Source organism: Microtus ochrogaster, chromosome 15 (assembly GCF_000317375.1).
Source record: "Microtus ochrogaster isolate Prairie Vole_2 chromosome 15, MicOch1.0, whole genome shotgun sequence".
Lineage (NCBI taxonomy): Eukaryota > Metazoa > Chordata > Mammalia > Rodentia > Cricetidae > Microtus > Microtus ochrogaster.
Genome location: NC_022017.1, coordinates 5,685,234 through 5,695,456, shown reverse-complemented (window position 1 = coordinate 5,695,456; position 10,223 = coordinate 5,685,234). Strand labels below are relative to the sequence as shown.

Sequence of the window (10,223 nt, the reverse complement as noted above, 5' to 3'; positions counted from 1 at the left end):
TTCCAAGTTGACTTTAAATCTCTAAGATCAACTGTTCCACCCTCTTCAACTGCTGCTGGGACCTTAGATGTGAGCCAAGGAACCTGATTAGCAGAGGCTCACTAAGGACCCTGGCCTGTCTTGGGGACATGGAATGAAGATGTGCCCCAGCCCTGGATCTGCACCGGAAAGGCCTCCAGGTAATACTTGGTTACAAGGAATTAGACATATGCCATTGTTCCTGTGTTTCTGTTCATCTGTCCTGTGGCCGAGGAATGTGAGCAACATTGTTGAACACCTGCTCTGGTGCCACCAGAGACTGTCACCAGCTCTGTCCTCCAGAGGAGAACATGGCAGCTGGTCGATGTCCATGCTGGTGGCCTGAACGCTTCTGCAGGACCATACCCTTAACCCCACCTTAGCCTCGGCAATTCCTTGGTGTGCCACCTACCGTCTGGTCTCGCCAGGGTCCAGCAGCAGACTCTCCCCTCATCTACTTTCCACCTTCACTCCTCTCCTAATCCAGGACAGGGTCCACAGCGCAGAGCTGGCTGATACTCTCGTGGGTACGTACGCGTCAATACTCACCTTTTGTGTGACTCCGTGTGTGCATCCAGCCATTTCTCTATAAACCGGCAGGTCAGCCACAGCAGCAGAGAAGGTAATAAAGACACGGGCCAAGCACTAAGTGCTTCGCATTTTATAGCTCACCGAATCCGCCCAATGATATGAATTAGCTGCTATTATTAGCATGCCTATTTGTGGAATAAAGAAAATGGGGTGAACCCTTCAAGAAACCCCAAAGCAGACTGCATGTTAGACTGAACAGACATATTGAGCCCCAACACACTAAGGAAGGACGTGTTCACCTTCCCCTCCATCCATCGGTTAAGGGGTACTTGGCTCCTTCTATTTGGGGTCCAGCACTGCTCTTAGCCACCAGTAAGGGCAATACAAAGGCAGCCCAGATCCTTCTGACCCTGGAGGTTGACAACACGAGAGTAGCAACAAAAACAGTAAAACCAACTTTCTTTCTCAGCTTTTACAGTGTACGTGTTAAGTGTATACGTATATTTATTTATTCATTTAGTCTAGTGGTTGTGTATCAGATATTTATGTTCCAATTTATAACAGTAACAAAATTACAATTAGCCTGGCGGTGGTGGTACACACCTTTAATCCCAGCACTCTGGAGGCAAAGGCAGGTGGATCTCTGTGAGTTTGAGGTCAGCCCGATCTACGAGAGCTAGTTCCAGGGTAGGCTCCAAAGCTACAGAGAAACCCTGTCTCGAAAAACAAAAACAAACAAAAAACCAAACCAAAACAAAACTCCAAAAATTACAGTTATGAAGTGGCCACAAAATCATTTTATGGTTGGGGTCACCACAACACGAGGAGCCCTATAAAAGGGTCGCAGCATTAGGACGGTTGAGAACCACTGATTTAGTCCTCCAGCGCTTTGAGGCTGTATTTCCCGTTTTACCGAGAGCAAAGGAAGGTCAGCGAGGGGGCTGACTTTCTACAGTAGGGGTGGGAAGGACGGCAGCTAGAGTAATCGTACCCGTGGCTTTTTATCCTCAGTCTTTCTCTTCCAAGAGCCCAGGCCTGGCTGCTTGCCACTAGGCATGAATCCTTCTCTGCCTTTTCTTTACTGTGTCCCCCACAAGGGCCCTTCCTCATCCGACCGTAGCAGAGCCCTTCTGTGAGGTTTTCTGGTCCCTTTCCTCTGAGTAGTGAGCTGGAGATGTACGCAAGGGAGGGGCAGAGCTGAACAAAACTCCATCTGCAGCTCCCTGGGCCCAGGACTTCCTCTGCTTTGCTCAGCCTCTACTTCAGGAACTCTAGTCTCAAAGGCACAGGCCTGCCGCGGGCTCCCAATGCAGACAGGGCAGTTCTGGTCCTCCAGTGGCCTGGCTTGCCCTCTCTGTGTCTCCAGGACTCATCATCTGCTATTGGAGTCTGGGTCGGATGGAGCTCCGCGCCAATGGCAGCAATTGCTCAGAGCCCAGGACTGCAATAGAAAATGCCAAGGCACCAGGTTCCCACAACCTCATCTCTGACCTGCCAACCCTTTTACCCTAGCCCAGACGGGACCTTACCTCTCTCCAACTCTCTCCACCCCAGGAACTGGGGTGGGCAGGCCCTAGTTTATTCACCCTGCTCGTCTTTCCCTACATCCTTTTTCTCATTCCCTTAGCAACCAAACTAGATCCATCAGGGAGCAGGGCCTGGCAGCTGAGCGGAGAAAGACTAATAGCCCGGAAGGAAGGAGGGGCCTGGAGAGAAGAGGATGGCCAGGGATGTAAAACAGCGCTCAGGCTGGGTGTTGGCTCTGGCTCATCTCAGAGGACACACAGAGGGTGGGGGAGCTCTCTGCCCTGCAGTATGAAGGAGCTGGCCAGCAAGGAGCCGCCCTCCTTATCCCAGCCAGGCATCTAGCCTTGAGTCCCAAACCTGCTTCTTCCACCTCACACCTGTTTCGTTCTCAGGGCATCGGAGGTAGACCTGTCCTGCTTGAGAGTCCAGAGTCCCTGAGTCCCCAGCAGACACAGGGCTCCAAACAAACCCGAAAGACTTCAGCATCCTTTCTCCTGCAGAGCACCCAGACTGCCGCTGTCCACTCCTGGACAGCCTGTGTCTGCACTCTGCAAGCTGGGTTACACACAAAGGCCAGTTAGATTCCTGCTACCTCGTGTGTGTGTGTGTGTGTGTGTGTGTGTGTGTGTGTGTTAGTGTTAAGGGGTGTAGTTGTGTGTTTGTGTAAAGTCTGTGCACACAGGTATCCGGAGCAGGCTACACAATACATGTTGGTAGGATCTACAAGATGGCTCAATGGGGAAAAGGCATCTGTCTGTGGACCTGCCCTAGGAGTTGGGTGGGTAGCTTTCCCATCATTTCTCCCTTCTGGGCACCTGCACCTCCTCAGCTCTGGAGACTGGTTCCTGCCAGTCTGTCTGTCTTTCAGCCCTGGCAGCTGCTACCCTCCAGCCCCCTCCCTTTCCTACTTCAGGAAATTCTTCTAGTTCCCGTAAGGCTGGTGACTGAGCAGCAGTCAATGTGGAGGGGGAGAGAATCCAGTAAAGGCCAGACAGTACACTACAGGCCATGGCATACACCTTGGAGTCTGACACCTTCAACCCCCTGTGAAGTGCCCACCTTGCTGAAAGTGTTAAATCCAAATTTGGGGGCTGTGTCTTTAAGGTGGAAACATCAGCAGGCAACTTCTGCCCGACAAGGGCAGGGGGAGGGGAGCTGGTCAGTCAGTCCATTAGCTGCAGAGCTGGCGCCAACCTCTAGCCCTTTACCGTGCCCTGGGGAGCAGGAGATAAGCCCTGCCCCAGCCCCCTCGGCCCCAGCCCTTCTGTCCCCTATTTCTCTTGGTTGTAGTGGGGGCAGCTGACAACAGGTGAAAAAAGAACCCTAGCTTCAGGAGGCAGGGGTAGGCGCAAACTCCCCGGTTTAGGCCAAGTTAGCTCTCCCTCCACCTACCTCCCTTCTCATAGTCAAAAGCTTGCCCTTTAACCTCACTTCCCTCCTATTCCCTAATTCTTACCTCCTCTTCTGAGGGGGCATCCCGGGGCAGTCATGTCCTCCCACCCTAGGCTCCGGCGTTGGAGTCATGCTCAGAAGCTCTGACCCCTAGCCTATCTCCATCCCGCTGTCGCATCCCTGATCTCTGTCAGCAACAAGGGGGAAGCAGGTAGGCAGGGTGCCAGGAACCGGGAGAGGGAAGGGGTGGTGTCCTCGCTCTGCAGGGTGGGGCATCCCCCTCCCCACACAGCCCGTCTGTAGTCAGGCCAGTGGGAGGAGCTGTCGTGCCCCCCCACCCCCGACACCCCTGAGACCGCAGGACTATAAAGCTGCCCCGCATCGGTCTGCAGCTCCTTCCCGCCCGGCCTAGCTCTGCCAAGCGCTGAATGCCATCTTCTGCCACCATGAGCCATCACTCGTCGGGCCTCCGGTCCGCCATCAGCTCCACCTCGTACCGCCGGACCTTCGGACCACCGCCCTCACTGTCCCCCGGGGCCTATTCCTACTCTTCCAGCTCTCGCTTCTCCAGCAGCCGCCTGCTGGGCTCGGCGTCCCCGAGCTCATCTGCGCGACTGGGTAGCTTCCGTGCCCCTCGAGCGGGGGCCCTGCGCTTGCCCTCGGAGCGCCTCGACTTCTCCATGGCCGAAGCCCTCAACCAGGAGTTCCTGGCTACAAGGAGCAACGAGAAGCAAGAGCTACAGGAGCTCAACGACCGCTTCGCCAACTTCATCGAGAAAGTGCGCTTCCTGGAGCAGCAGAACGCAGCCCTGCGCGGAGAGCTGAGCCAGGCCCGGGGCCAGGAGCCGGCGCGCGCCGACCAGCTGTGCCAGCAGGAGCTGCGGGAGCTGCGGCGCGAACTGGAGCTGCTGGGCCGGGAGCGCGACCGGGTGCAGGTGGAGCGCGACGCGCTGGCGGAGGACCTGGCGGCGCTCAAGCAGAGGTCAGAGGGCCTGCCAGTTGCTCCCTCCGCTTCTCCCTTTCTTCCCCCCGGATCCAACAGCCCTAGGGCGTGGCTCCGCTGGTCAACCCCAGCCGGTGCCTGTAACATCCTGGTCGGCCCCCTCCCAGCACTATGCCTCGAGGTGGAACTGGCCGATTATTAAGGGGACTCCCCCCCCCCCCGCGCTCTGTTTCCAGCCCGTTAGACGGGCAGGCTGAATTCCTCGCTTTGGACCCAGGACAGATGCAAGAGCAGAGGGGGGCGGGGTGCTAGATGTGGCGGGAGGGCTGGGAGGTGACTGGGCAGCTCAGTGTCTCCCCACTCTGCCTGTTAGGTTAGAAGAAGAATCCCGCAAGCGGGAGGATGCGGAGCACAACCTGGTGCTCTTCCGTAAGGTGAGTGGGGGCCCCCGTCTGCACCCCTAGCAGCGTCTCCAGGGTGGGCATCGGTGGGTTAGGGGAGGCAACTTCATAGCTCAGAGGCTGAAAGGGAAGGCCTGGCCCTTCCTCTGCCTGAAGAGCTCTCCTTTCTCTTGCACACCCATTCCCACTCACAAAGGATGTGGACGACGCCACCCTGTCCCGCCTAGAACTAGAGCGCAAGATTGAGTCTCTGATGGATGAAATTGAGTTCCTCAAGAAGCTACACGAAGAGGTGAGTGGTCGGGGTGTCTGGGAAGGCTTGGGAGAAGGCCTCGCTGAAGCTGCGGAGACGACAGGGATGCTGCGTGATGACAACCCCACCCTTTACCCGGGCTACAGGTGGCTTGACTCCCACCCATGCGCCACCTGTTGGCGGTCGAGGTATCTACACCCTGAACCTGACAACCTGCCTAAGAGCATCCTGGGCTCAGATCTCAGAATCCGGTGCACGTGCACTCCCTAGCGCCCCTTCTGTTCATGCAAGTGCCTAGTGCCTCCCCCCCCCCTCTTTAGAGACATGGTTTCAAAGCCCAGACAGGTCTTGAACTAGTGAGTTTTCTGTCTCAACCTCTCAAAAGCTGGGATTACAAGCTAGGCATTCTTTTCTATTCACAACCTCCGCCTTTCCTGGCCTGTAGGAACTTCGGGATCTGCAGGTGAGCATGGAGAGCCAGCAGGTTCAGCAGGTGGAGGTGGAGGCGACAGTGAAGCCAGAGCTGACTGCGGCGCTGAGGGACATCCGTATGCAGTATGAGAACATCGCAGCGAAGAATCTGCAGGAGGCAGAGGAGTGGTATAAGTCCAAAGTGCGAGAGTGGGGGAGGACTCTGGGGGCTCCTGGGGTGGGAGGCTCTGGGAATGGCTCGCATCCCAGCTGGACCCGTCTGCCAATCAGCAGTATGCTGACCTGTCCGACGCCGCCAACCGCAACCACGAGGCCCTACGCCAGGCCAAGCAGGAGATGAACGAGTCCCGACGTCAAATCCAGAGTCTGACATGTGAGGTGGACGGGTTGCGTGGCACGGTGAGTATTCCGCTGCTGCCTGGGCCTCTGGGCGAAGGCTGAAGGGCTTTCCGACTGCCCCTTTCTTCCTCTCCTACCCCAGAACGAGGCGCTGCTCAGACAGCTGCGGGAGCTGGAGGAGCAGTTCGCCCTGGAGGCTGGAGGCTACCAAGCCGGCGCTGCGCGTCTGGAGGAAGAACTCCGACAGCTGAAGGAAGAGATGGCTCGGCATCTGCGAGAATACCAGGAGCTCCTCAATGTCAAGATGGCCCTGGATATCGAGATCGCCACCTACAGGAAGCTGCTGGAAGGGGAGGAGAGCCGGTGAATGGAGAGGCTACTGGGATAGGGTAGGGATGGTAGGGTAGGGCATTGGGCCCAGCGAAGGGAATAATCAGGCTGTGTGCCTTGCCCACAGGATCTCAGTGCCAGTTCATTCCTTTGCTTCCCTAAGTTTAAAGACCACTGGTGAGTCCTCCACGTCTGGCTTCCAGCCTGCAACTCCTCTCTACCTTCTGCCCTGATTACTCTGGCCACGCTCATCCTAGACTGACTCCTATTCCTCATGTAGTGAGATTTCTGGCCATCAGGGGTGGGAGTGGGAGCCTGAAAGGGGAGAATCCTAACCATGTCCTGTCTCCTGTTTTCTCCAGTGCCTGAGGTGGAGGCTCCCCAGGACAGCCACAGCCGTAAGATGGTTCTGATTAGGACTATTGAGACCCGGGATGGGGAGGTGAGTTAAAACCCTTGATCTGGAACCTCACATTTTTAATGTTTCTGAGTCCTGATCTGGATGGGCTACAGATCTTAGGATGCTGAGAGTACATGGTTCTTGTGAGGGACAGGAGATAGAAGGTCTGGGTGTGTGTGTGCAGGCACACCTGTGTCATATGCTCATGTGGAGATCAGAGGGTGTTTTCAGGAGTTAGTTCTCTCCCTTTACTGTGAGAGTCAGGGATCAAACTCAGGTGGTAAGGTTTTCATGCCAAGTTCCTCTATCTGCTGAGTCAGGGAGGGACACCAGACAGAAGATGAGTAGATACCCAGGTGGTGGTGGTGGCACACACATTTGGTCCCAACCCTCGGGAGGCAGAGGGGAGGTAAGCAGATCTCTGAGTTCAAGGGCAGCTTGCTCTACAGAGTGAGTTTTAGGACAGCCAGGGACACACAGAAACCCTGTCTGGAAAAGTCAAGAAGAGGAAGAGGAGGAGGAGGAGGAGATAAATTGTAACCTCAGCAAGCTGATCCCAAGGAAGGTGCTGTTGAATTTTCCCCTTGCATGCTTTGCCCCCAGCAGGTGGTGACAGAGTCCCAGAAGGAACAGCACAGTGAACTGGATAAGTCTTCTGTTCACAGCTACTGAGCCCTCATCCAGAGCGCTGACCCTGACCTAAGTCTACTCTTAAGCTCAAGCCCCAGAACTGGTCCTTATCCAGCCCCTCTCTGCATGTGGCATGTTTCCCTCCTAGCCAAACTGCAGCCTGACACAGTGTCTGGGTTCTCCCTGCCCTGACACACATGATGTGACCTATAGCTTTCTTGTCCTTGTTAGAGGCAGAAGAATCCCACGACAATAGATCTGTTTGAGAATGATCCCATGGCCAGTGAGGTGGGCCAGTGAGTCTCGAAACCAAATAAAATTGCTACCGAGAGAGAAACTTCTTATTGTGTTTGTCTGGGGTCCTTTCTTCTCTGACTCATTTTCTTGGCACTCATGACTCCAGAGGACCCTGTTGGGTTTTCTCAAACCTCTCTGCTTCTTTTCAACTTAAAACAAACAAAAATGTATCCCAACTAACCAACTAACTCTTTCTTTCTTTCTTTCTTTCTTTCTTTCTTTCTTTCTTTCCTTTTTTTTTTTTTTTTTCGAGACAGGGTTTCTCTGTAGCTTTGGAGCTGTCCTGGAACTAGCTCTTGTAGACCAGGCTGGTTTTGAACTCACAGAAATCTGCGTGCTTCTGCCTCCCGAGTGCTGGGATTAAAGGATATGTGCCACCACCACTCAGCTAAAATACATTTTTTGAAAAATGCAAAAAAATTTTTTAATAATAAACTAAGCTAGGTGTAATGGAGGCTGAGGTAGGCCAATCTCTGTGGGCTCAAGGTCAGCCTGATCTACATTATGAATTCCAGGCCAGCCATGGCTGCACTGTGAGAACCTGTCTCAAAAATAAATAAAAAAAATGTAAAAAGCTAACAAAGAAAAACAACAAATTAAAACATAACAAAATTCTAAAAATAACAACAAAAAACTAAAAAGGGAAACAATCAAGGTAAAATATATGCAGAAAACAGTTATAATTCAGTAAAATTACAAAAGTCATCTGGATAATTGCCTGTAGTCCATTTTTTTTAAGATTTATTCATTTATTATGTGTACAATGTTTTGCCTGCATATCTGCTTGCAGGCCAGAAGAGGGCACCAAATCTCATTACAGATGGTTGTGAGCCACCATGTGGGTGCTGGGAATTGAACTCAGGACCTTTGGAAGAGCAGTCAGTGCTCTTAACCACTGAGCCATCTCTCCAGCCCCTGCCTGTAGTCCTTAAAATATAAAAAACTGAGGTCAGCAAGATGACTCTGGGTAAAAGCACTTGCCACTAAACTTGATGACCCGAGTTCAATCCCCTGGGCCAACATGACAGAAGCTCTATGCATTCCACGGGGTTTGTGCACACATAGAAAATGAACAGATGTGTAATTTTTTCTAATATGAAGGACTGAGGAAATTGGAGAGAAGTAACAATGACAAAGTGTAACTCTGGATACTTTTTTTGTTTTTTTTGTTTGTTTGTTTTTTCTAGACAGGGTTTTTCTGTAGCTTTGGAGCCTGTCCTGGAACTAGCTCTTGTAGACCAGGCTGGCCTTGAACTCACAGAGATCCGCCTGCCTCTGCCTCCCGGGTGCTGGGATTAAAGGCGTGCACCACCATCACCCAGCCCTGGGTCCTTTTTTTAGAAGGGCAATGTTAAAAAAGTCTGGTGAAAACTGAATGAAAGAGGTTGAGGGCTGGCTGGGCTGCAGCAAGGGCTGGATGGGAAACCTTGTCTCAACAAAACAAAACAAAACATAAGACAGCTCAGGTGTCCTGTCTCTGGAACCATGAGACATGATTTGTTTAGAGACAGGACTTCTCACTGGCCTGGTCACCAGGAATGGGTGGGTTGCCACCAAATGCCAGGGGTCTGTTTATCTCCACTTCTCCAGCATGGGATTATAAACATGCCACCATGACTGGCTTTCTGAATACCAGGTTCCCCGAATTGAACTCAGATCCCTGTGGGGTTTTTTTTTAAAGATTGCTCTCTCTTTTTTAAAAAATATTTATTATATATACAGTATTCAGTCTGCATGCTAGAAGAGGGATCCTGATTGAATTAAAGATGGTTGTGAGCCACCATATGGTTGGTGGGAACTCAGGACCTCTGGAAGAGTAGCCCGTGCTCTTAACCTCTGAGCCATCTCTCTAGCCCCAGATCCCTGTGTTTGCATGGGAAGCACTTTATGGACTGAGCTCCCAAGAGCCCAACCTTGGTGTTTGTTTTTAATGCTAATAAGATCAGCAATTCTACATAACAATATAAGAAAAAATCCAGGTGGTGGTGGAACAAGCCTTTAATCCCAGCACTTGGAAGGCAGAGACAGGCAGATAGATCTCTGAGATCCAGGCCAGCCTGGTCTATCGAGTGAGTTCTAGGACAGCCAAGACTACAACAGAGAAACCCAACCTTGAAACCCTCCCCCTAAAAATAATAACATGAGAAAAAAACCCCAACAAAATCAAGTAAAAATATTGGTGGCAATGTTACTGTCAGAGAAGAAGAACACATTTTAGTTGAGTATAGTTAACAAAATATTTCTTTTTGCTGTTCTCGAGACAAAGTCTGCTATGTAGATCTGGCTGGCCTGGAACGCACAGAGATCTGCTGGTGCCTCCACAGTGCTGGTGGGGCTCAAGGTGTGCCCCGCTAAGCACTCTTTAGAAACTTTTAATGACTTCTTTATTTTTTATTTGCATGCATACTTATACACTACCTACATGCCGGGTGCCTGGGAGGTGAGCAGAGGACATCAGAGCCCCTGGAACCTGACTTACAGGTGGTTGTGAGTCATCATGATTGCTGGGTCCTCCCACAAAAGCAACAAGTACTCTTAAGTGCTGAACCACCTCTCCAGCACCATAAAGCATGGAATATGTTAGGCCATGTGTAGTACACCCTGAACATCAGCACTCTGGAAGAATAAGCAGACAGATCTCTGTGGGTTTCAGGCTAGCCAGAGCTACAAAGTGAGACCTCATTTCAAGAAAAAGGGGGGGGGGGTGCTGGAGAGATGGCGCAGAGGATA

At 52.3% G+C, this 10,223-nt stretch overlaps 1 protein-coding gene across 1 annotated transcript; it reads left to right on the top strand.

Moving 5' to 3' along the window:
- Positions 1 to 3,870: 3,870 nt before the first annotated feature.
- On the top strand, positions 3,871 to 7,522 carry Prph (peripherin). The gene is given in 9 exon segments (XM_026782479.1): positions 3,871 to 4,450; positions 4,785 to 4,845; positions 5,009 to 5,104; positions 5,511 to 5,693; positions 5,696 to 5,896; positions 5,979 to 6,199; positions 6,294 to 6,343; positions 6,529 to 6,608; positions 7,173 to 7,522. Coding segments are annotated over 9 exon segments (1,512 nt in total). The 5' UTR covers positions 3,871 to 3,896; the 3' UTR covers positions 7,239 to 7,522.
- Positions 7,523 to 10,223: the final 2,701 nt, after the last annotated feature.